The following is a 26,938-nucleotide window of genomic DNA, read 5'->3' as shown; positions in this document are numbered from 1 at the left end:
ACATTTCAGTTAATAAAAAAGAATGCGTTGGCTTAACGCTAATTTACGTTGGAAACGCCATAGACATGCTAGCGGCTAGCATACAACTCGGCGGAAGATATTTGCATTTCCTAACAAGTGCAGAAAAAATAGCTTCACACCTTACAGATGATTTAAACTAGGACTGGGCGAGTTAACTCGTTAATTATGTAACGCCGATAAATATTGTATCGCGCATTAACGCAGTTTATTTTTTAAATATTTTATTTTATTTTATTTTTTTTATTATTTTTTGACGCTTTTGTGCCTTTAATGAATAGGAAAGTTCAGAGAGACAGGAAGCAGGGGGCAGAGAGAGGGGGAACAACACGCAGCACAGGGCCGTCTGATGCGGGACTCAAACCGGGTTTTTATTTTGGCTTTTATTTTGTAAAAGTCTGTTGCTCACAGGCTTTTATTTTGTAAAAGTCTGCTGCTGTCTGCTGCGGAACCGGAAAAAGTAATTGGCGGATCCACCAAACATGGAGAAGGGTACGGAACTTTTACTCTGCCATTTTCATTTTAAAGTTCTTCCAGACGGTGGAGTCGACAGAACCAAAGTCATCTGTAAACACTGCCAAGTTGAACTGTCTTCTCAGCGTAGTAGTTCCAGTCTAAAATATCACTTAAAGGCAAAACACACAACTGATAGCAGCAAGTCATTCAAGGAAACAGACAGTGGAGCGAGGCTTCTACATAAAAACTACAGAAAGATGCTGATGTTAAAAGTGTGTTTGCACAACAAATGTTATGACACTTTCATTCATATGGCAGCACATTTAAAATAAAACTAAATGCTAAAAGCTATACACTACTTTTGGATTCATTTTTGGATTTTGCGTACAAATGCGATTTATCGTGATTAATCAGGGAAATCATGTGATTAATTAGATCAAAAATTTTAATCGTTGCCCAGCCCTAATTTAAACACAATAAACACTTACAGGCAAACGTTTTGTGGCCATAAAACAGAGGGAAGAAAGATGCGTCTGTCTTACTCTTCCCGCTGTCTGCTAATACTTAACAACGGGAACACTGAAGGCACAAAATAAATATCACTACAAATCCTCAAAGCTATGTATTGATAGCAGAACATAACAGACACTGACATGCGTGTTCAAAAATGTGTCTATCCATCAATCTTTTATACAGACTTTATCCGATAAGGGGGCGAAGAGGTGCTGGAAAATATCCCAAATGACAAACAAGACAAATTACAACACCCACTTCTAGGGTCAATGTAGAATCCCAATAACCGTAACATGAATGTTTCTGGATGGTGGGAGGAAGCTGGAGTTTCCACAGAGAACCCACACACGCCCGGGGAGAACATGCAAACTCCATACAGAAAGGCCCAAACCAAGATTTGAACCAGCGACCCATTGTGGGAGGAAACGGTGCCACCAGCATGTTGCCTCAGACCTTTCTCATACAGAACAGACAATGAAGCTTGTTTGTATTTCATAATTTCTTCTCCTTAGTTATGAAACTCATACACTTTGGCGAAATGGACAAATGCTCATATTATACATTGTGACTCTTGGCCACCACTAGATACTCGAAGCAAAAGCTCTGATGTCAGTCTGGAGTATTTTCTCATGAACAAATATTTGGCATTTTGTAAACTGACACTAAATGCTGCCTTCTGAATTTATTTGTGACACAGTCACAGTGAAATCAGTCTTTTGATGTGAATAATACTGACGTGTCATGTCAACACAATGCAATGCTCTGCTCAGATACCTCGGGTGATGTCATTAATGCAGATGTCAGTTTGACACATACCACCCTCCAATCAAAAAAACATGTTGACTGTGGTTTTTCTATGCAGATGACACTCAGATCTACGTGTCACTGACGACAGGAGAACGCGGGCCTGTAGATACATTGTGTCACCGCATTGAACAGATCAGTGTGTGGATGCAAAACTATTTTCTCCAGCTAAACTCGGACAAATCATTGTCTGTGGCCCACAGAAACAAAGAAAGTGTTATCAGTCACCTTGAGACTCTCTCTCTAGAACTTAATAATCAGGTTAGAAATCTCAGGGTAATATTAGCTCCTGTGACGTCTAAAGGGGGCATGACGTGTTAACACTACTCTTTAAATTGAATTAAAAGTAAATTTATCCTTTGTCACAAACAGATGCATTGCAGCTAACAATGGTTAGATGACACAGTCGTGTAACGCATCATATCTGGTTGATGTCTGAGGTAAAATGTCTCGTGTTTTTAAACGCCTGCCACCTCCACCATCGTCTTATCTATCCTCCTCATCTCCTCTGCTCGCATCTCTACTGGGAGGGATTAAGACACAAATAAGGTTGAAAAAAGTTAAAAATGATCAGATGGAGAAATCAAGTGTGGATAAAGTTTTATTACATTGAATTTGCCACCAGGGCAACCAGCAGAATGACATCCATAAAAAGTGACAGCAGTATTTTAGCCCCAACTATGACTAAAATAACCCAACGAGGAAAAAACTGTTGTCATATTTGGATGTTGAAGGCCCCGTAGTTGAAAGCACCAATGATTTAAAGTGTAGCGCGTAGTTAGAGTGCCGTTGCTCTGATGTGGAAATGCTAATTTGGGTCCTGCTGCCTGTCAAAGAGGTAGTTAGAGGATGCTCCCTTTAATTAGCATTTAAAGACATGAACAAATGGCCTTTGTGGTCATTTTGATTGTAGAACTCGTTGACAATTTGGAGTCATAATGAGTCAGATTAAAAGGCAGCTTGTTTGTTAATTTCGGTTTCTTACTTTGCCATCGAGTGCAAATTAGCATCTTTTTGCATCCACTACACTTGCATCTTCATATTGATAATTATAGACCTATAGCCCTTGCTAGCATCATCTCAAAAGTTCTTGAAAGTCTAATACTGGGCCGTATAAGTGACTGCATAACTACCACTGACAATCAGTTTGGTTTTAAAACTATGCATAGCACTGACCAGTGTATCTATGCACTGAAAGAGATTGTAGAGGCATATAGGAGTCAGGGCTCTACAGTACTATAATTATAGAATTTAGTGATGCTTCTAGAGCTTTTGATCGTGTCAATCATTTTAAACTGTTCAATAAACTTAAGCAAAGGGGAGTCCCCAGTAGTTTGGTACGAATCTTAGCCTATTGGTACTCCAACCAAAGTGTGCGGGTGAAATGGGGTAACATCCTTTCAACACCTTTTAATGTCAGCAACGGGGTAAGGCAGGGGGGGATTTTATCTCCTGCCTTATTCAACGCTTATATGGATGACCTGTCAAGACAATTGGTCACATGTCAAACAGGTTGTATGGTTGGTGATATGATGATTAATCATTTCTTATATGCCGATGACCTTACCATTCTATCTCCTAGTAGTAGTGGGTTCCAACAGCTCCTCAATATCTGTTCTGACTATGGGTTAGAGTTTGATATTAAATATAATGCTAAAAAGAGTGTGGTAATGATCTGTAGAACCAAGGATGATCTGAAAATTAAGTTCCCTCCTTTCTATTTATCTGGAGAAGAGCTGGGAGTAGCTAATGTCACAAAATACCTGGGGCACATCCTAACTGATACGCTGGAAGATGACGCTGACATGAGCAGACAGAGGAGAGTGCTATATGTCCAAGCTAACATGCTGGGTAGAAAATTCCATCACTGCACTACAGATGTTAAAGTTAACCTGTTTCGAACTTACTGCTCCCCTCTTTATACAGCTCCACTCTGGGTTAGATACAAGAAGGAGAGTCTGCTGAAACTGAAGGTAGCTTATAATGATTGTCTCAGGATTCTCCTAAAGAAATCAAGGAGTACTAGAGCAAGTGGTTTATTCTGCAATCTAGGTCTTACTACTTTCATGGTACTGCTGAGAAATCTTACTTTTAAGTTCATGAGAAGGCTTGAACGTGCAACAAATGAGCTTATTGCACAATTAGTTGATCCGAGTCGTAGCTCTGTCAGGTACATGTCTATGATCTGGGAACACTGGTATGAGTGCCTTCATTAGCTCCCCTTTTTTAGTATATGTATATATGAATGTGTAATGTATTGTATTAATGATGTTTGTACTGTAATGGTTCCATTTTGGGCTTTGAGCCTGTAATAAAGTTTATATATATGTCTTACTGTTGCCTTGAAAGTTTGCTTCGTCTTACCTCTGAAACTAGAACCAGAGAAGCAGGGGTGGAGCAGTGATTTTAAATGTGGGGGTGTTACAGGGGTGGCACATGAGCGCCACGTCAAGCCCATAGACACAACGCTGAAGTTGGCATCCGATTCGCCAGCCTCCGATTCACGAATTAAATTCATAGGCATGAAGAGCCATATCGCTGCATTTTTTGCATTTTGATCGCCCTAAACTAGATCCTGTATGGAAACTACAATAGTTAGACTGCTCAAATCTGGATGGAATTATTCTAAAGAGGCTATAAATTCGTTAAAACTTTGTTTGGGATTTGTGAAACCTTTTTCTGATTTGTGAAAATGCAGAACAGAGCCATTTTACTGCATTTTTTGCATTTTGATCGCCCTAAACTAGATCCTGTATGGAAACTACAATAGTTACACTGCTCAAATCTGGATAGAATTATTCTAAAGAGGGTACAGAGTCTTTAAAACACATTTTATGATTTGTTAAAACTTTATTTGGTCATTGAAAATTCAAAAAGGTGAAATCATCTTGCTGTAAAAGTGGGGGTGTCGAAACATCCCCATCCCCCACGGGTGCGACGCCCATGCAGTGAAGAGTAATCAGGGTGCTCTCTGTTTTTTTTCGTTTGTTGGAAATGACATCTCCCAGCCACAATCAAAACCGGTGTTCTCGTAAACATTATGATAATGTCTCAAACTGGATGATTGCACCTGTGAATATCACTTGAATATGTATCCCTCAGTCTTCCTTCCTTTGTCTCGCTATACCAACTTTGCTTTTGAATATTTTACACTCTGTGTGCCAGGAGTCCAACTGCTCTCAGATGAAAATGGTTTTGTCCTTTTTTTGTTAGATGCAAGCAACTGCTCGATGTTTTCGAGGCTGTAGTGGGAGGACGGATTGCCGACTTCTCCTTGCATGAAATTTTTCTACTCTTGGAGAGTACATTTAATTGAATGGAAAAAAAAGATTTAATAATTAATGGGCAAATAACCATCTGTTGTTTGCTTTCAGGTTGAGGCTCTCTAAGTGATGCAGTCTCTGTTTGGAGGAGGAGAGCTGGGGCTGCTGGGAGGAGGCGGCGAGGCGGGAGGCCTGAAAGAGGATGGCTGCGGCAGCATGGCGTGGCGGTCCTCGCCCCTTCCACCGGAGGATATCTACTCAGCCTCCCACTTCGCCCTTATCACTGCTTATCAGGACATCAAGACGAGGCTGGGCGGCCTGGAGCGAGAGAACACCAGTATCAAGAGGAAGCTGAAGATCTATGAGATCAAGGTGAAAGAATTTTAGTCGTATATTAAGCATTTTTGAAAACTAAACACGGTTGCTTTTGTCCTTGTTCGGATCAGATAGAAGAACCCCAGTACAGACAAAGATGAGCCTCGTTTGTTTTGTTGATTTATTGGAAGTCATTTGAATAAGGCAGAGGGTTGTTCCCTGGGCCTTGTCTTTTTGATTGAAGAAGTGAGATTTTAAAGGTGAAAAGAAAAACAAATTTAGAGGGCTTTGATCCCAGACTAGTGGGACAACACACATAAATCAAAAGCAAAGGAATCCTCCTAGTTTTACATAAAAGTAGAGTGTAAACCCTTTTCAATTTTAAGGTTGTGGTTAGCAGGACACCAGAAAAAGTCATTGTGTCCTTAACAGGTTTTAAAATGAACTAACTTCAATCTGAAATTAACAACACAACATATTTCACAGTTTATTCAACAAAACAAAGTCAAATCTAATAAATCCAAACCCTAAAAGCTACATCTCAGACTCTGCGGGCCTCAGTTTGCATGTTAAATGTTAAAGTTCATGACAGCACAGTTAGAAAAAGACTGAACAAGTATGGCTTGTTTGGAAGGGCTGCAGGAGAAAGCCTCTTCTCTCTAAAAAGAACATGGCAGCACAGCTTAGGTTTGCAAAGCTGCATCTGAACAAACCACAAGACTTCTGGAACAATGTCCTTTGGACAGACCAGACCAAAGTGGAGATGTTTGCTCATAATGCACAGCAGCACGTTTGGAGGAAACCAAACACAGCATATCAGCACAAACACCTCACACCAGCTGTCAAGCACGGTGGTGGAGGGCTGATGATCTGGGCTTGTTCTGCAGCCACAGGACCTGGGCACCTTGCAGTCACTGAGTCCACCATGAACTCCTCTGGATACCAAAGTGTTCTGGAGTCAGATGTGAGGCCGTCTGTCCGACAGCTAAAGCTGGGCTGAAACTGGCTCATCAACAGGACAATGTTGATGAGCCAGTTGTCATGTGCCATATGCTGGTGCTCACATGCAGCTTTATTTATCTCATTTTAAATCCTTGTTAAAGTCCAGATGTCTTTTTTTGTTTAATATCCTGATAAGTAAAGCCTTAGAATTTCCTTTTTTTCACATGACAGTAAAGTAAAGTGATATTGAGCGGCATTAGAAATATCTGGGGAGGCTTTTCAAGCTGACAACATGAGGGCTACAAACACACTTTGGAAAGTTAATCAATATCTGTGGTCAGTAAGAGTTTCCATTATGTTGATTTTTTTTCCCTCGTCACAAACATAATCAGAACCACTGAAGCATAATAACTTCATAAAGTCCACATGCACTAGTTAGAAAATGTCAGAAAAGTGTGGATAAATGATGAGTGAGGTCATTTGTTGGATTAACATATCACAGGATAGTTGTTCTTGCAGGCTCTATATGCGTTTGTGGTCCCGGTTGTTTCAGAACATGTGAGACAGGATATGACTTTCAGCTGTGAGCACAGACAACAACAGCAGCACTTATAGAGGTCAGTGTAGAAGTTTCCAGCAATAATCATACCAGAAGTGGAGAATTCCTTAATTGAAAGCAGAATAAAGAACAATATTGAAGGCTCTTCTTCTTTTCCAAACTGGCTTTGGCAAGAGGTTGATTTTACCAGTTGGCTCCACTCTGTTGATCCGTTATGTTCCTCCAATCTCCTGCCAAGTGCTTTTCGAAAGCCTTTTTCTTAACAGTTTCCAACAATGGCTTCCCAGATGATTCTGTATAACAAACCATCTGGAGAGTCATGTTAATAAATGACAAAGCGAATCTCTGATATTAGAGAAAGTTTGAGCCGGGGAATCTTTCAACACAAAAATGACAAGTTTGATCCTTCTGTGCTGATGCAATCATAGAAGTTGTTTGTATTCTATGTCATTTCCATTTGGCAGCATGGCTGGGACCTCAGAAGTGCAGAAAGAACAGCAGCATCAATGATAACAGACATAGCATTGATTATTCCAGACATAGGATCGGATCAATCAGGCTCGTATATGACAATTTTTTTAGTTGATGACAATATTTACCAGAGTTTTCTTCTACTTACTGATAAGATGCTTTTTCTGACTTTAATGAATGTTTTTCAGAGCCAAAAAAACAAGTACTTTTTTTTCTCCATAGAAAGCAGTCCTGAACGAGGTCCTGCAGGGGTCCTAAAAGATCCTGCTGTTCCTTTGGTGGAAACAATGGGCTGTTGTGATTCTTTGTCTCCAGTGTGAATGTCACAGAAACAGAAGACAAATAAGTCCAGTGGTGCATGACAGCAAAGCTTGGACTGGAAGTCTGCCCTTTGATTACAGAATCTCTGGAACTGCCGTCCTGATTACGTTGGCGTTGTACCTTACAAGTACATGAAAGTCCAAAGCTAATCAAAGGGTGTATACGAGGCTTAGGAATTTGCTGTTGTTTCATAATGGAGCTAAATCAGTTTCAATATTCACAAATGTATTTCTGATGCACACACAAATATAACTTGATTTACAAACTGCTTCTGGTCTGTGGACTTCGCTGCATTTGCTCCCCTGACTTGCGTCAACCCACAAATGTATTTTTTTTTTTTTAACACGGAATGATCTGCAACCATTCAGATATCTTCCTTGTTTCAGCCAATCATAAGAACGCACACAACGTGGGAGACCATTTACTCATAAGCCAATCACATTAAGCCATTCAAACTGCGCTATATGATGCAGCCGGCATGCCTTTCGCTGTGCATTTTTCCTCTGCGTTGTGAGGGAAAGAAAAACAGGGACTCGGATCCAATTCAACAGTTTTACTGTCAACAGAAATAGAAACAGTGAGCTCCGTGTGTGGGTGTGCGGCTCAACATCAGACACTGCGGTCAGCAGAAATGGCAATGACCTGCGCATTTGTGAATCTTATTCTGCGCATTTGGGGATATTGAAACTGATTTAGCTCCATATTTCATTCATTGGAAGCAGCTTTGAGTATTAGCTCTATATAAAACCGATCTATTATTTTTATTATTGTTGCATCCTGAAAGGTAACAATAATTCCCGAGTGTGTCCATTGAAGCACACTAACAAACAAACAAAGAAAAGGGAACACAATACACTTAAAAGTCCTATAGCAATATTCTAAGTACTATATCAGACTATAATGGTGAGAACACACCTATTGAAATTTCACCTATTATTTAAGTAATCTTTCTCTTTCGTCGCCTTTTCGCCGGCAAGGTTCGAAGCAGCAGCATCATTGATGACAGGGGCATTGTTTTCTTCTCCACTTTCGTCGTTGTAGAGTAGTTAGCGATAACCTTTACGTAGCAGCGACACCTCTGTGACAGAGAATATTGCAACTACTGACGCATCGACTCGCGCCACTATAAATGGCCGGCACTGTCAGGGTGCGGGTGTTGGCAGGACACGGATGCGGACTTCAGAGGTGTAAAGCAAACTGGGTTTATTATTCAAACACAAGGTTAACAAAAGGCGCGGCTGAGCCAGATGACAACACTAAACTGTGGAATCAAAAACATGGATATAACTGTGACAAGAAAAACAAAACTAAAGACTTGGCATGGCATGGCATGGCATGGCATGGCAAGCCAAGGGAGATGGTGAATTCAAGGAAAGGAAATCACAAACTGAAAGGGGAGCCTGGGAACTAAATACTAAACTGGGAGTGATTGAAAAATGAGTGCAGCTGGGGACAATGAATGCAGGTGACGTGAGTGAAACTAATGAACTGAACATGGGAAGTGAGGGAAAAACAATGGCAAAACTAAAACTAATCATGAACTCAAAAACCAAGACATGAAACAACCTAACACATGATAAAACATAAAACTAAAAACATGGGGAAAACCCCATGTTTTTAGTTCATGGACGTGACAGGCACGAAACCGTAACGTCATCAGCAACCACGCTAGAACCTGATCACAAACCTCTTTCCGTAGGTTCTAGGGGTGGAATGGTACAAAAAACTCACGGTTCGGTACGTACCTCGGTTTGGACCCTACGGTTCGGTACATTTTCGGTACAGTGCCGAAGGAGGCATGTAGCGAGGTTCGAGCACATGTAATAGATATCTGAATCCTGCCTCTTCTACAGTGGAATATGGGCGCATAGCAGATGCGATGTAAATTCCAATTGCTTTGGTAATTTTTTTTGCTCTGCATGTATTCGTATCCAGGGGTTGTTGTAATACATTTGGGAGACGTAATTGGTCGGGTCTTTTCATGGTTCTATAGAACGCATCTGACAGAGGTGTGTGGTGGTCGGTAGCTACGCCCCTTGTCATGCTATCACGGCTGAAATGTTTCATCATACCACACAGACAGAACCTGCGCATGTTTAATAAGTTAAACTTGTCTCCTTTGTCTGTGGCGCGCTGCTCTCCTTTCTTCCTTCATGAAACGAAGAAGTATCGCCTGCGCTTGATCCTGACTCTCTCTGAGCTCTTCCAGCCTCGATATTAGACGCCTGATGTGGTCGTCCATGATTAATATCACCATCATGCAGAACATGAACACGGTGGCCTCCCCGTTCTCCATGTTAGCTTCTTGGTGGTGTTTTTTTCTTCTCTCCTTACTTTTACCGGTTTTGTTTTGTTTTGTTGTTGAATGTGGCGCTAAACGGCTAACGTAACACGTCACAAACGCAGACGGCTGCGCGCGGCGCATCAGTCCCGACCTGGTCCCGACTCGTGCGAATGCAGACTGAAACAGTTCCACTGGGGAAGGACAGTTATCAGAACGAAATTCGAGTAGGACAGTTCTGATAACTGCGTTCTTATAACTACTCTGTCCGAAAGCGTATATCTCTACGGACCAATCAGAGCTTGCATGTGGCAGTGTTTAAATGGGTCCTGAAGGAAACTCTTGCTAAATAACAGTTCCGCGTTCAGATCAATATTAAACTTCCGTACCGTGTGTATTCTGCGTGGCAATGCGCGTACCGAACCGTGACCCCCCTACCATGACGGTTCGGTACGAATACATATACCGTGCCGGCCCTAGTAGGTTCTAATCTGCTGAGATGAGTTTAGTTTAACAGCACAAAGGCATTGAAGCAGATTCCTTCATTCTTCCTCTGAGTCTGAAACAAACACACTATAAATTCACCTTTGGATATTGTTACCTACATGATGAGTGTTTATTTAAGCATACACCCTGCCTTTAGTTGGCCTTTTAGCCTCTCATAAACCGCCCTCAAAAACCACGCCGCAGATTAGCTAAAAAGGTTTGCAAAGGCAGTGGGCTATTTAAAACTTTTCAGATTAGATGTTTACTCAGCATCTCACTTGAATCATCAGAATATGAGCTGAGCTATTTGGCTTAAAGCTCCATTATTAAGATGAAGTGTGTCACCATAAACATTTCTGCATTGACAGACCTGCAAGTTTGTTGGTGGAAACGAGATTTTTTTTGGTCGGATGAGAAAGCAGGTGAAGCGGAAGTCTGCCTCCGAGTAGGAGCTGGATCGGCACACTGATTGAAAAGGGGGGGGCAGAAGAGCTTAAAGGAAGAGCGTGGGAGGACAGAAAATTTGGAAAAATGGGAAAAGAAGTTGAAAGAAAGAGCTACATGGGCGGAGAAATGTGCTGGCAGAGACAAAAAAAGACCGAAATGAGGGAGTAAGAGGAGATAATGATGTTAAGTGCAGGGGAGAAATGAATTGTAGAAATTAGGAACATGGAAGGATTAGAGAGAATAAATACAAGCTTGGATATTATTTCCATCATTAGTCTTTGGTGTTCTGCTTTTTCAAGGAATTATAAAGCAATGACGCTGTTATGCAGCCCCTTTTCCTTCAACTTCTGATGTTTATTTTTTACCTCCGGTCCATTTTTCAATGAGCTAAACTGGACAAAGAGCAGCTTAGTTCTTATTTTCTTGGTGTAAGAAGAGAAGAAAAAAACTTATTGAAGAAGCTGTTGTAATTGAAATACTCAGAAAGATCTTTTCTTAAAGGTTCGGGTTAATTGTTGTCATTTGGCGGTCGGCTCGGGCTACGCTTTGCAGGGGAACTTTCAGTCTTGTCCGTCAAGAGGTAAATGTCTGTGCTAAGAATGTTTTTTATGCGTTTTGTTGAGTTTTTTTGGGAGGGGTTGTAACTAGGGCTGGGCGAGTTAACTAGTTATTATTGCGTTAACTCGTTAATTATCTAACACTGATAAATATTTGATCACACATTAACGCAGGTTTTTTTCTTTTTTTTTAATAAAAAAAATTAAAAAGAAAAAAATTTGGGGGGCTTTTGTGGCTTTAATGGATAGGAAAGTTCAGAGAGACAGGAAGCAGGGGGCAGAGAGAGGGGGAACGACACGCAGCACAGGGCCGTCCGATGCGGGACTCGAACCGGGGCCAGCTGCAGCGAGGACTATAGCCTCTGTACATGGGGCACCTGCTCAACCCACTACGCCACAGACCACCCCTGTTTTATTTTTTATTTTATTTTTGTAAAAGTCTGTTGCTCACAGGCTTTTATTTTGTAAAAGTCTGTTGCTGTCTGCTGCGGAACCGGAAAAGAAAGTAATCGGCGGATCCACCAAACATGGAGAGGGGTACGGAACTTTTACTCGGCCTTTTTCATTTTAAAGTTCTTCCAGGCAGCGGAGTCGACAGAACCAAAGTCGTCTGTAAACACTGCCAAGTTGAATTGTCTTCTCAGCGTAGTAGTTCCAGTCTAAAATATCACTTAAAGGCAAAACACACAACTGATAGCAGCAAGTCATTCAAGGAAACAGACAGTGGAGCGAGGCTTCTACATAAAAACTACAGAAAGATGCTGATGTTAAAAGTGTTTGCACTACAAATGTTATGGCACTTTCATTTATATGGCAGCACATTTAAAATAATGCTAAATGCTAAAAGCTAAACACTACTTTTAAATTCATTTTTGGATTTTGCGTACAAATGCGATTAATCGTGATTAATCAGGGAAATCATGTGATTAATTAGATTAAAAATTTTAATCGTTGCCCAGCCCTAGTTGTAACATAAACGGGAGATTTGAAGAATTTCAAATAGCTGGAAATGTAGTTCGTCTTGTCGAGAGCGGAGAAGCAGAACTCCTGCATCCTTTCAGCGAGCAGCTGTTATTCGAGGCTTCGGGCTGCCAAACTGCTGTTGAATTACTCACAAGCAGTGGTTTGTTCAGGGCCTTTTCCCAGAGAGACAGGTGTTGATTTTAGAAGCACAGGTGCAGATGTTGGCCATTTGGAAAGGAAGCTGTCACACCTGTGCATAGCTGGATGCAACATGTTACTATTTTTAGTTTTTGACCCGACTCCAGTCGTTAGCCAATTACAAAATTATAGATTATTTCCCACTGAGTCAAAACACATAATTGCACAAAAATCCTACTAAATATGCCCCAACTCTCCTTATTGTTATCAATTATTCATTCTTTTTTATTTTTAAAATATATATATAAGGGATGCACAAAGTTGGTACCGATACCACATGCGTGTACTCGTACTCAGTATTCATTAAAGTGTTCCGATACTACAGAACAGATACCAGTGTGACAGGAGCTTCATTTTCCTGCAATGTGTTTTATATGACTAAAATGCACAAAGTGTAGTTGTATTTGGGTTGAATATGCCTAAAGAAAAAATAAAATGTGTTTAATTGTAAGAACTGTAATGGCCTTGATTAGTACTCATATCGATATTCGATATTGGCAAATAGTAAGGCAAGGCTAGGCAAGTTTATCTGTACAGCACAATTCAACTACAAGGCGATTCAAAGTGCTTTACAGAGACATTAAAACAGTAGAAAAAAAAACATGATTTAAATTTTAAACAAAAAAGAAAGAAATAAGAACAATAGATAGAATCAGATAAAATCAGTAGTTAAAATGTGATTAAGTTTTGAAACTCAAGCTTCAGATTTGGGAATTAAAAGGTAAGTACTTGTACTCAGTTTAAAAAAATGTGGTAGCGGTGAATCTCTAATATGTACAGTATATATATATCCCCTTAACGCCTGAATTTATATAGCTGTATATAAAAAAAAATGTTTTGTGTGTGTTTTAGCCTTTAAGTAGATGGTAAATAATGCTGAGATTATTAATTTCACTTTTGCACAAAAAATAAATAGAATTTTTGGTATGTTGCAAATTTGCGACAACAGGCATCCTGGTCAATTTGGAGTCAACGGTTACTCTGGCTACGGTTTGTAGCATATATTCGACAATAGGCCTTAAGGGGATATTTACATTTTTCTCCACTAAATCTCCTTAGAAAACATTTAAAAATATTCTTGGCCTGGAGTTAACGATTCATACATCAAGGCATTTTAAGGATACACAAAATTACATCATAAGGGCACCGCTGGAACTGGCCTCGAGGTTCAGCTTCCAAGCTAAAAAAGAAACAAAGTTTGGACTTTTTAGGAGAAGTTGCAGCTGCTCTAATGGTGAAGATGGAAGCGCTCGCTTGCTTCTGTGAGCATGTGTGGAAGCGAGGTTGTCCTCCACCTCAGGGTTCCTGATGCTCGGCAGTGTGAGAGTACTTGGGCCCTAGGGGGGTGGGGGGGTGACTGCACATGTTTACCACATTTACAGTTAAACTGAGCGGAGAGAGGTGCTCTGCTAAATGGAAAAGGGTTGTTTGCTCCTCAAATAGGCATTGCATCAGCAACGTAATGACTTCTCTCAGAAGATGAAAAGCCCTCCATACTTCTGGTGCTCACTCTAAATGTAAATGTGATTATTTAGGTTGAGCGACATGGAGTTATGTAACCAGTATGTTTCCATCAACAGCCACAGTTTGGTATTATAACCAAACAAACTGACAGGTTTTAACATCACTTACAAACTCATAGTCTACGGTTATGATTGCACAATAAGTAAGAATAAATGGGGCTGTATATAAAGCAGTTATTAATGCCTATTATCAATGTTTTAAACACAATGCTGTTGCTTCATTATTCCATCTCTGCTACTTTTTATTATAAACACATACAATACAGTCTAACTCCCTGTGTCTTAAAGGTTTATATACATATATATATACACATATATATATATATATGTGTATACTTTTTTTTGTCAACAAAATTTCCCTAAAAGACAAACCAACAATGACTTGATCCTAGTAACAAGTTGTGTCTGTATATTTAAAGCTTGATATAACTCTTCCCTCTGTGCAACAGAGCTACTTTGTTGTCAAAAACTATTGCAAACACATCAGTGAGCCACACTGTTTCACCGGGTGTCATTTTCCATCATTATCATGAAGACACACACACACACAATGATTTATTTTGAGTCGTTTTCATATGCACCCTTCTGCTCGGGGGGGAAATACTCATTAGATGAGTAAATGAGTGCTGCTGCACTGCTGGAATAAGTGCCAAACAAATGAACTATTAACCCCTACTTAAATATATTTAGCAAAGAAGTACATCTACTAGTCGTTTTAGCTAAGTCTGGAGACTAAAAAGTTATATACACATGAGTATATTTGTATTTTGAAGATATTCTGGAGTCATATCTTTCTACAGAGAGAAAGATTATTCATTCAGGACAGCTGTCAATCTTCCCAGGAGTGGACGTCCCAGCAAGGTCACAACAAAGGTCAAAAACCCAAGAGCTACACCTCAGACTCTGCAGGCTTCAGTTAGCATGTTAAAGGTTAAAGTTCATGACAGCACAGTTAGAAACAGACTGAAGAAGTATGGCTTGTTTGGAAGGGCTGCAGCAGAAAGCCTCTTCTCTCTAAAAAGAACATGGCAGCACAGCTTAGGTTTGCAAAGCTGCATCTGAACAAACCACAAGACTTCTGGATCAATGTCCTTTGGACAGACCAGACCAAAGTGGAGATGTTTGCTCATAATGCACAGCAGCACGTTTGGAGGAAACCAAACACAGCATATCAGCACAAACACCTCACACCAGCTGTCAAGCACAGTGGTGGAGGGCTGATGATCTGGGCTGGTTCTGCAGCCACAGGACCTGGGCACCTTGCAGCCATTGAGTCCACCGTGGCCTCCTCTGGATACCAAAGTGTTCTGGAGTCAGATGTGAGGCTAAAGCTGGGCTGAAACTGGCTCATCAGCAGGAAAATGATCCCAAAAGAAAGAAGAGTGGGCCAAAATCCCTCCACAACCGTGTGAGAGATTCCTAACATCATACAGGAAACCATTACTGCAATTTATTGGTGCTAAAGGTGGTTCTACAAGCTGTTGGATAATGTGGAGTTAGTTTTTAACTCACTGTTTCTGCATTTTGTGCACAGTGTAATGCTGTAATGTCATGTGTTGTTGCTAATCTGAGATTTTAAGACCTGGTAAGGACCACATGATTCATTTTAATGTCCTCACGTCAGTGATATCATGACATAACATTCTACAGTGGATATTGTGGAACCCACTTCAGGTTCATGAGTGTCATTTAAAAAAAAGCATTTTATCGTCCTCCAGTTTTTTTCCCCCTGAGACATTTAACAGACCAACAAAGCTTTATCCTTGTCCTTATATTCCATTAACTAAAATGAAATTACAAACTGTAATTGGAGCAACTTCACAAATTAGTTGAGAGGCAGTGAAAAAACTGAATCTAGCTGAAGTGTGACGTGAGCTAAAGAAGTTGCAGTTGATATTAATCTTTTATGATTCCAGCATGAAACCACGAAAAACAGCACCAAAACAAAAATGAGAAATAAGCAAAACGGTATAAATAGTTTTTGCTTTTTCTTAATCTGTCTCTCTCTGAATTGTCGTCTTTCTGCAGTTCCCTATGATCAGCGAATTTGGCGAGGACACCAACTCCTACTGCTCCTTTGAGAGTAAGGAGACGGTGCTGCTGCAGTCAGAAAATGGCAACCTGCAGCAGAGAGTCAACGTCCTGACCCACGAGGTAAGATGATGAAGACGAAACCCGGCTGAGGGGGAGACGACATAACAGACAGCACAGAACAGACAGGACATGTGAAATGCATGAAGAAAAACACAGTTTAATACACATTTTCTTTGTTTAATTATATGATAAAACCAAAGGGTTTTCTCAGAGCTTCAATCCGGTGGAAATCCCGTCCTTCATGGGAATAAATTTAATTAGACCTGAATTGAGGCCAGCCGTAGTGGACAGAGCTAATTAGGAAGGAAAGTCTGCTGTCTGGGCAGAATTACCACATCTGGCTGTTTCTAATAAACTGTCCAAGAATCAACGTGACATGTGAGTTTCATGCTGATGTTTTACTTTTTACAAGTACAGTGAAAAGTGTTTTGCTGAACGTGTACAACAGACTGAAGGAGATGAGGAGAGCGTCGTGTTTTGGTATCCTTTTCTCCTCATCTGTAACTCTTGTATTTCTAGGACTGGTTGAATATGAGCATGGGGGAAATGAGGGACGACTGGCACATGAAGGCAAATGGTAAATCTGGTAGCAGCAGTGGGGAAAAGAACGGTTTGGGGACTCTGAAGGTCATGGGGGTCTGACTCCTGGCATTAAGAGTGATGAAATGTTGCCATGGCTCACTGAGCATGCTCTGTTGGGACAGGAGCCACAGAGCGGGATCCCCCCTCATAGACACACATCCTTAGCCTTATTCTTGCAGAGAAGTGGTGCCTCACGAGAAGAAGCAGAGAAAGTTAGAGAGCTTAGAGTTGAACGGAACAGCTTCTTTCATATCTTAATATGGTGCAATTTGCATCTCGATATACTTTCTTTTGGCACAGGGTGACGAACAAATCAAAATAACCTCAATTATTGCTATATTCGAGAACTGATGTAAAATTGTTACGATTTCAAACTTTGGCCCCTATTTTCTAGCTTTTTGGAACAATCAAAAATGTTATAACCTGCAAAATGGCTGCAAAGAAATCCCACAAAGCAAAGCAAAAATAGCTCACCCAACTTTGTGAGAAAAGTTTTTGCAATTCATTAAAGTTCACAAGTTTTAGGAGACGCCATATTGATAAGAAAATGTGTTTTAAGCTTGAAAATCTTCAAAACAGAGATGGGGACTCAAGTCACTGTGACTTGGACTCGAGTCGCTGTTTTGATGACTTGTGACTTGACTTGACAAAAAATAAAAGACTTGAGACTCGACTCGGACTTGGAAGTTAAAGACTCGGCACTTGACTTGACTTGAGTGTTATTCAGTTCATGTTTTCAGTTTGAATATAAAATTAATAAATTAATTAAAAAAATAATATGGATTACCCGGTAGGAGCGCAGGCTGAGAATGGCGTCATGATTGGATCACCACCCTGTCAATCAGTCATGCCCTCTCTACATACCTTAGTGTTTATTGGAGAGAATAAACTCATATCAGATATGCATCAACATGTCAGCGGGAGGGGGACCGAGAGTCGTTGTCTTCGGCTTTCGTAATTACCATTTTGACGGCAAAAGACGAACAGCACAGTGCAAGACATGCGGCATCAACATCTCAGACAGCCAGACGACAACTTTGAACTTTGTTCGTCATTTGAAGATCCATTCTGACCAGTAAGTGCTTGTCAAATTAGCTAATATTATCCTGTTAGCCTAGTCGGTAGTTAGCCAACGTTAGCTTGATATGATACAGGTTGGATAGCCTGGGTGCCAGCCGAACTTAGCCCCGCCCATAAAAGTTTTGGTCGGGAAGTTCGGTCTGGCTCTGCTCAGTTGGGAAATCATTATGCCCGACCAAGAATCGGTCGACCCAATCAGATTGCCAGGGCGGACTTTATACGATGATGGACAGATGATCAACAGAGACATTATCGACTACGTCACTAAAGAGCTGAACATGGCTGCCGCTGGAGAGCTAGGGTGTGTAGATTCTGCCATCGAGTCTGTTCTACAGGATCTCCACATTGCGTTCATTTTGAAAAACGAACAGAGGAACACGATAAAGGCTGTTATCGATAGAAAAGATGTTTTTGTCGTCCTTCCTACAACAAGTGTGTGTTGCTTAATCTACGTCACATACTACGTTGCTCTGATTGGTTGTAGGTCTATCCAATTGAGCGAAGAGTCATTTTTTTTCCTGGTTCGGTTGAAACACGCCCCATACTCAAAACTCTATTGAGCAGCATCAGACTCACATTCTGACTAGAATCGTGAGTATGACGTAGTCAGGCTACAGGTTGGACACATTGGCCAATGATGTTTACTGACAGTTACTTATATCTTGTCTTTTCACTTTATTAAGATAAAATTGCAATAATAAGGTGACTTGACTTTGACTTGACCTATTACAGGACTTGACTTGACTTGATTTGGCCAAGAAAAAAATTACTTGGGACTTACTTGAGACTTGCACGTGTGACTTGGTCCCATCTCTGCTTCAAAACATTTGCTTTTTTAAAACTTCCAGTGAACAAACATGTTTAGAAACACCATTATGAAGTAAGAATTCAGGGTCTGTGGGAATCTAATGTTTGAAACATTTAGTGTCTAACAGGGATTTTTATCCATGTTTGGAATCAGAACACCGTGCATGCTCTTGTTCGGTGCCTCACAAGCACACATCTGCACGGTGAAGTGTTTTGCTGCCTCTTAGTTAGTCTCAGAAAGATTCAATTCAATTCAATTCAATTCATTTTTATTTATATAGCGCCAAATACAACAAATGTCATCTCAAGGAACTTAGATAGTAAGTCCAATTCAAGTCAATTGGAATTCAATTAATTAATAATAATCATAATTCATAAAATAATCCAATTCGTTCATATATTGCCAATTCAAAAACAATTTCCTAGCTAAGAAAACCAACAGATTGCACTGAAAACCTTTTGTTTTTCGGCCCAATCTCCCGGCCTGAGCGTGCCTGAGGCGACTGTGGAGAGAAACGACTCCCTTTTAACAGGAAGAAACCTCTGGCAGAACCAGACTCAGGAAGGGTGGCCATCCGCCTCGACCAGCTGGGGTTTGAGAAGACAGAAAGGGGGGGAGGGGGGAGGGCCGCAGCGGCGGCAGCACTGTAACACCATTCAAAGGATACCCGTTGGAACAGGGAAACACGAGTTAATGACCACAATAATATCACATATACATAAAGAGAGTAAAGTGAGGAAAGGTGTGACAGATGAGGCCCCCCAGCAGTCTAGGCCTATAGCAGCTTAACTATGGGATGTTTCAGGATTACCTGAGCCATCCCTATTCAAGGTAAACACAAGAAACTTGTGCTAACGAAAAAATAAATAATAAAATAAAGGACCAGACTCAGTGAGTAATTCCCTATACTCCCTATATAGATCTGCTCCTCACACCACAACAACCATCTTTTTACAGCCACAAGCTACCTCAGCCTCTCACCAACTGCACACCAGTCACAGCGGGGTGGGGATGCAAACCCTGGTTCGGGTAGGGGGAGAAATAAAAGAGGTAAGATAAGCGGGAATGGGATTCAAACCCTGGTTCGGGTAGGGGGTAATGAAAGTATAGAGGGTGCCAGAGGTGGAGGCAGAACAAGACACACTAGCAGACAAACTATCAGATTCAACAGACCTAACTATAAGCTTTATAAATAAGGAAAGTTTTAAGCCTGGTCTTAAAGCTGCAGTCTGCAGGATGTGTTGTTGTCATACGTAAAGTCCTAATTTTTGGCATTTTAAGAGTTTACATGATCTATCAGAACGCTTGAAGTTGAAAACGGTGACCTCCGTAGTCGCAAAATGCAAGAAATGCTTATTTTTTAACCGAAAAATAAAAAGTTATTCAACTTCCTGTCCCGCCCCATCAAAACACATGAGAACTCGTGCACGTCTACATGCATGCCAGATGCGCGTACACGACTCCTCATTCATCAACTCACCTGTCATTTGCGATCATGGAAGACACAGTAAGTAGACTAGCCCGTAATGAAGTTCAATAGTGTAGATAAATAAGCGTGGGGACGAGCCTACCTTGTATCGCGCGTGCACATCGGTGATTGACAGGCAGCAGAGCTCAGCTCGTAACCTGATTGGTTACCTCTTACCGGTCCGGTCTGCAATTTTGTAAACAAACCTGCTGGCTTTGGAGGGACCTAGCGGGACATATAGGGGACCTAGAGAACTCATTTTTTTTGTATTGGGGTATTTAATGTACTACTTTCAGAATCCCCGGACAGTTCCAGGCATTATGCTTGAAAAAGAGTTGCAGACTGCAGCTTTAAAAGTGGAAAGGGTGTCTGCTTCCCGGACATTTACTGGCAGCTTATTCCACAATAGAGGGGCCTGATAACTGAAGGCTCTGCCTCCCATTCTACTTTTAGAAACTCTGGGAACCTCAAGTAAACCTGCAGTTTGGGAACGAAGTGCTCTGTTAGGAAAATATCTTACAATGAGATCTTTAAGATATGATGGAGCTCGGTCATTAAGAGCTTTATATGTAAGGAGAAGAATCTTAAATTCTATTCTGAATTTAACAGGGAGCCAATGAAGAGAAGCTAAAACTGGAGAAATATGATCTCTCCTGCTAGTTCTCATCAAAACTCTGGCTGCAGCATTTTGGATCAACTGAAGGCTTTTCAGAGAATATGTTGGACAGCCCAATAATAAAGAATTACAGTAGTCCAATCTTGAATAACAAATGCATGAATTAGTTTTTCTGCATCACTCTGAGACAAGATGTTCCTGATTTTAACAATATTACGAAGGTGAAAGAAGGCAGTCCTAGAAACCTGTTTTATATGCGAGTCAAATGATAAGTTCTGGTCAAAAATAACTCCAAGGTTCCTCACTGTAGAACTAGAAGCCAAGGAAATACCATCTAGAGTAACTATATAGCTAGACAATTTCTCCCTGAAACGCTCAGGTCCAAAGATAACAACTTCAGTTTTGTCTGAATTTAGAAGCAGACAGTTCTGAGTCATCCAGGTCTTTATGTCTTTAAGACATGCTTGTAGTCTGACCAACCTATTGGGTTCATCTGGTTTTATAGATAAGTACAGCTGAGTATCATCAGCATAGCAATGGAAATTTATGCCATGCTGTCTAATAATGTTACCTAATGGAAGCATGTATAAAGTGAAAAGAATCGGTCCAAGCACAGAACCCTGGGGAACTCCATGACTTACTCTGGTGTGTGAGGAAGATTCTTCATTTACAAGAACAAACTGAAATCTATCAGATAAATATGACTTAAACCAGCCTAATGCAGTTCCTTTAATCCCAATAACATGTTCAAGTCTGTGTAATAAGATACTGTGATCGACCGTATCAAATGCTGCACTGAGATCCAACAGGACAAGCACAGACACAAGTCCGCTATCTGAGGCTAAGAGGAGATCATTGGTAACTTTCAGCAGTGCAGTTTCTGTGCTATGATGCACTCTGAATCCTGACTGAAACTCTTCAAACAGATTATTTCTATGTAAGTGATCACAAAGCTGAGCTGCAGCTATTTTTTCAAGAACTTTAGACATAAAAGGAAGATTGGATATAGGTCTATAATGAGCCAACACTTCTGAATCAAGAGTAGGTTTTTTAAGTAAAGGTTTAATTACAGCAACCTTAAAAGTCTGAGGTACATATCCTGTCAACAAAGACAGATTGATCAAATCCAATATGGAAGTGTCAATTAATGGGAAAACCTCCTTGAACAGTCTGGTTGGGATTGGGTCTAAAACACAAGTTGATGGTTTAGAAGAGACTATTGCTGTTGTTAGTTCAGAGAGATCAACTGGGCAGAAGCCGTCTAAATACAAATCAGGTTCTAAAGATACTTCTAAAGCTGCTGTACTTGATGATACATCACTGATAATAGTGGGAAGGACTCCATCAATCTTCTCTCTGACAGAAACAATTTTATTAATAAAGAAGCTCATGAAATCATCACTGCTGAGAGTTAAAGGAATAACTGGCTCAGCAGAGCTCGGACTCTTAGTCAGACTGGCTACAGTGCTGAAAAGAAACCTGGGATTATTCTTATTCTCTTCTATCAATAATGAATAATAAGCAGTTCTAGCTTTACGAAGGGCTTTCTTATACGTTATTAAACTATCTTTCCAGACTAATTGAGACTCTTCTAAATTAGAGGAACGCCACTGTCTCTCCAGCTTTCTTGCAGTCTGCTTTAAAGCACGCAGCTGTGAATTATACCAAGGAGCCAACCTCTTCTGACTGATTACCTTCTTTTTCAGAGGGGCAACATTGTCCAGTGCTGTACGCATTGAAACTATAGTGCTGTCAACAAGAGAGTCAAGTGCTGCTGGAGTAAAGTTTAGGTAGTCGTCCTCTGTCATATCTGCACATGGCAGTGAAGAAAAGGATGATGGAATTAATTCTTTAAATCTGGTTACAGCATCCTCTGATAGACACCTTCTATACGTAAATTTCTTCTCAGAAACTGTATAGTCAAGTAATGTAAACTCAAAGGTTATCAGAAAATGGTCAGATAAGACAGGGTTATGAGGGAACACTGTTAACTGTTCACTCTCAATGCCTTAAGTCAGAACAAGATCAAGGGTGTGATTAAGGCAGTGAGTCGGTCTGTGTACACTCTGAGAAAATCCAATAGAGTCCAATATAGAATTAAAGTTCATATTCAGGCTGTCATTTTCAACATCTACATGAATATTAAAGTCACCCACTACAATGACTTTATCTGTACTCAGCACTAACTGGGATAAAAACTCTGAGAATTCAGACAGAAACTCAGAATAAGGGCCAGGTGGACGATACACAACAACAAACACAAGAGGTTTCTGGGATTTCCACTTTGCGTGGGAAAAACTGAGAATCAGAGATTCAAAAGAGCTCAAACTAATCTTGGGTCTGGGACTGATGAGTAACCCTGATCTGAAAATAGCTGCCACTCCTCCTCCTCTGCCTGTGGTTCGAGGAACGTGAACATTTAAACAGTCAGAGGGAGTTGATTCATTAATGCTAACATGATCCTCCTGCTGCAGCCAGGTTTCTGTAAGACAAAATATATCAATGTGATGATCACAAATCAACTCATTCACTAACAGAGACTTCGAAAGGAGAGATCTGATATTCAGCAGACCACATTTAATAGTTTGATGTTTTTGTTCAGTTAAAGTTTTTGTTTTAATAATTTCTTTTTGCACAAGAGGATTTGCTCCTTTTGTGTTAATCGATTGGGTGGGTAGCAGCAGGTGGGAAGCTGCAGAGAAGTGTGTAAGACTACAACTCTGCATCCTGGTCTTAACCCTGGGTTGTCATGTTTTAGGGTGGCAAATAAATTTATCCATATTTCTAGAAATGAGAGCTGCTCCTTCCAAAGTGGGATGGATGCCGTCTCTCCTCATCAGACCAGGTTTTCTCCAGAAAGATTGCCAATTATCTATGTAGCCCACGTTGTTTGCTGGACACCATCTAGACAACCAGCGATTGTAGGACGACATGCGGCTAAACATGTCATCACTGGTCAGATTTGGCAGGGGTCCAGAGAAAACTACGGAGTCCGACATTGTTTTGGCAAAATTACACACCGATGCAACATTAATTTTAGTGACCTCCGATTGGCGTAACCGGGTGTCATTAACGCCGACGTGAATAACTATTTTACCATATTTACGTTTATCCTTAGCCAGCAGTTTTAAATAGGATTCTATGTCGCCCGCTCTGGCCCCTGGAATGCATTTGACTATGGCCGCTGGTGTCTCTAATGCCACGTTTCTGACTATGGAGCTGCCAATTACCAGGGTTTTTTCCTCAGCGGGTGTGTCGCTGAGTGGGGAAAATCTGTTTGAAGCGTGGACAGGTCGATGGTGAACAACGGGCTTGACTTTAGAGCTATGGCTCTTTGTTATAAATTGGCTTTATTCTTAGACTTTATGTATTCATATTCTGTAGTTCTCTAGATAATCTATGTTCCTAGTTTGTACGTTACACTCTGCTCATACAACGCAAATGTATGTCCAACACTTTAAGATGACGTAGCGGGATAAAATAACTGGGTCAGATCTTAGGACAGATAGGTCTGGTACAGTAGATGCACGCCTGAAACAACACTCACACACACACATCGCTTATCACATCCAAAGAACATGACAAAGACGGTGGATGGCCTGCTCACAGCATGAGTAAATATTCAATGATGCGTCGTCAAATGTAGGTACAACCTCTGAGATAAGGGTGAACATAAATATGAAATGTTTCCAGATCTCGGGGCTTGGTCGGACGGATTTCATGCGAGAACTCTGTCTCTCCAAGTCCAGCGCTGATACTTGACCTGTGACCTCCAATATATACTTTGTTTAACTTAAGACTGCTCCAACTGGTTCTTGGGCTTCCAATATAAAGAATCGGATCCAACACTCTTCCTGACAGTCACCCAGCCACGTTGTAATCCTGGCTGCTCAGGTTCTGCTAGGGGGAGGCTAATTGAGCTAGCTACGCTAGGTGGCTCCACACTGGCAAAAGGGACCTGGCTCGCTATCGGTTGATTTTCAACAGTGCAGAGCCGAGCTTCCAATTCAGATAACCTCGCCTCCAAAACTACAAAAAGACTACATTTGTTACATGTACCGTTATCGCTAAAGGAGGCAAAGGAGTAACTAAACATCTGACACACAGAGCAGGTGAAAGCAGGAGAAGGAGGAAGAGAACCGGTAGCCATGCTACGCTAGAGAACCAGACACACCGCTAAAAAGTGAGAATAAAGATCTGTAGGAGTGTGTTAGAACAGAACGGTAAGCTATAGAGTTTAACTATGCAAAATTGTGTAAGTTATAGATCGAAATAAAGTGATTATCAGTAGTCCAAGCGGAGCAAGAAATTTCACAGTGCACAAGCAAGGTAACAGGAAGTGATGCAACACGTCTTACCGCAAAGCGTCACAGCGTCAGATCTGCAAGGGATTCATAGGAACGATGTGGAACAGTCTGAGCTGTGGGCTGGTCTCAGTTGTGGTAGTGTTGTGTTGTTTCTTTACCTTTGCTCTGCTGTGGAAAAGACAGAAGTCAAAGTGGACAAAGGTCTGCCTCGTCTGTGCTTTTCAGTCTTTGTCAGTTTTCTTTGTTTGTTGCTCATAAAGGAAAAAGAACTGGAGGTTTTGGGCTATTCAAGAACCTGGCCCTCAGAGATCAAGCTAGAACATCAACTTCCTCGTAAGCACTTGAACTTTTTCAAGCAGCAGAGGCACCAGATTGTCGCTTCAAATTCAAAACATCAGGCCTGCCCACCCTGAAACGATAATAGTATCCGTTTTTATTTTGAATCCCGCCTTAAGGTGTTAAAGGTGTTAAGAGAAGAGATTTTCATGGCAAACACGAGTCTCAAACTGATTATTGGAGGCAGTGAGGACAGCGTTCTCGCTCGATACCGGAGCGGTTCTCAAGGCTTCTGTTCCTGTTAAATTGGAAGAATGGGACCCATGTTTAAAAGCTGAAAATTAAAGCTTTAAAGCTATATATGTAGCTTTAAAGAGCCGTAATAAGCTGTAATATCTACCACTCCTCATTTTCTTCCTCTGTAATTATATAATTGTATAACAGTGTGCAGCTGAAGCCCTAAACCATTTATCTCATCTTTTCTCTGACATGTCGAGTTGTCTCTAATGGTCTTGTTTCCATCCACTTCTACAGAGCTATTAGCAACAAAATTGCACCGTAAATCAGACGTTGCACAACAGATATACCCCCCACCCCTTCAGTATCTACACTAAAGTGAAAATGTATGAGAACATTTTAGAACCTTGCTTCTTTATGCATCTTCTTACAGAGATGTAGCTCAGAAAAAAAGAAATCTTCTGCCCTCTTTTCCAAGGCTTTCAAGAAGCAGTCCACGCCTTGCAGCCAGTTTTCTACGGGCATATGTTACCATAGACACGCTGAATAGGCCCGTGTGCTTCTGCACGCAGCGGCGATATACTTCTTTGTCCTCGCCGACTCTCTGTTTATCTCACTCCTTTATTGCTGCTCCCACACTCGTTTTCCGTGTCGTTTGAAATGACTTTTATTCTTTAATTAAAAAGCTTGAATGCGTTCCTGTGGCCTGCTCAGAAAAATTCTCATTTCACTCAAATTTGGTGTATGTCACTGCCCTCAAAAGTGTCTAAAACTGTGGCTTCCAGCTGCAATCCAACCGCTTTTTAAACCACACTGTATGAAGACTCGATCTTATTTTCTATGGACTTGTAGAGATGGGGGAGGAGCAGTTATGGTCTCAGGATTTCAGTGTCCTAAATTTGCTCGGTTACACAACGGCTTCTTGAGGGACACATTTGATGACTTTCACAATAGAAGTTTTCCTTTTTTCTTTGTGGGGGAAGTTTGAAAACTGACAAAAAAAAAGGGGGGAGGAAGAAAAAAAAAAGCGCCAATGTGTCAAGTCTTTGTGTGTTTCAGCTTGTTTCTCTGTATGTCGCTTCAGCTCCAGAAGAGAAAAGACAGGGAGGAGCAACTGGAGGATGTGATAAAGGCCTACGAGAAGATTCACATGGAGAAGAGCAACCTCCAGAGGGATCTGGACAAGATGGTCAGAGGCTTCACTCGCTTCCCTGCACTCTGCATGTGTGATTTCAGTCATATGGTTCATGAATTATTTCTCGCCGTTTCACATTCGGTGAATGTTGATCAAATATAAAAAGCAAGAATTTGCACAGCTGATATTATGAATAGTAAATGAACAGAAATTTACAT

General features: G+C 40.9%; 1 protein-coding gene across 1 annotated transcript in view; it reads left to right on the top strand.

Annotated features, from left to right (window-relative positions):
• Positions 1-26,938, top strand: part of tbkbp1 (TBK1 binding protein 1) — a 95,063-nt gene that overhangs the window by 40,069 nt on the left and 28,056 nt on the right. The window contains exons 2-4 of the mRNA XM_075457406.1: positions 5,166-5,426; positions 16,146-16,271; positions 26,670-26,774. Coding sequence (XP_075313521.1) covers positions 5,184-5,426; positions 16,146-16,271; positions 26,670-26,774 — 474 coding nt within the window. The 5' untranslated portion in view covers positions 5,166-5,183. The remainder of the gene's footprint in view (positions 1-5,165; positions 5,427-16,145; positions 16,272-26,669; positions 26,775-26,938) is intronic.

The sequence above is a fragment of the Odontesthes bonariensis genome, chromosome 23 (assembly GCF_027942865.1).
Source record: "Odontesthes bonariensis isolate fOdoBon6 chromosome 23, fOdoBon6.hap1, whole genome shotgun sequence".
In the NCBI taxonomy this organism is placed as follows: Eukaryota; Metazoa; Chordata; class Actinopteri; order Atheriniformes; family Atherinopsidae; genus Odontesthes; species Odontesthes bonariensis.
The sequence above is the reverse complement of the archived record's forward strand: the minus strand, read 5'-3'. Positions and strand labels throughout refer to the sequence as shown.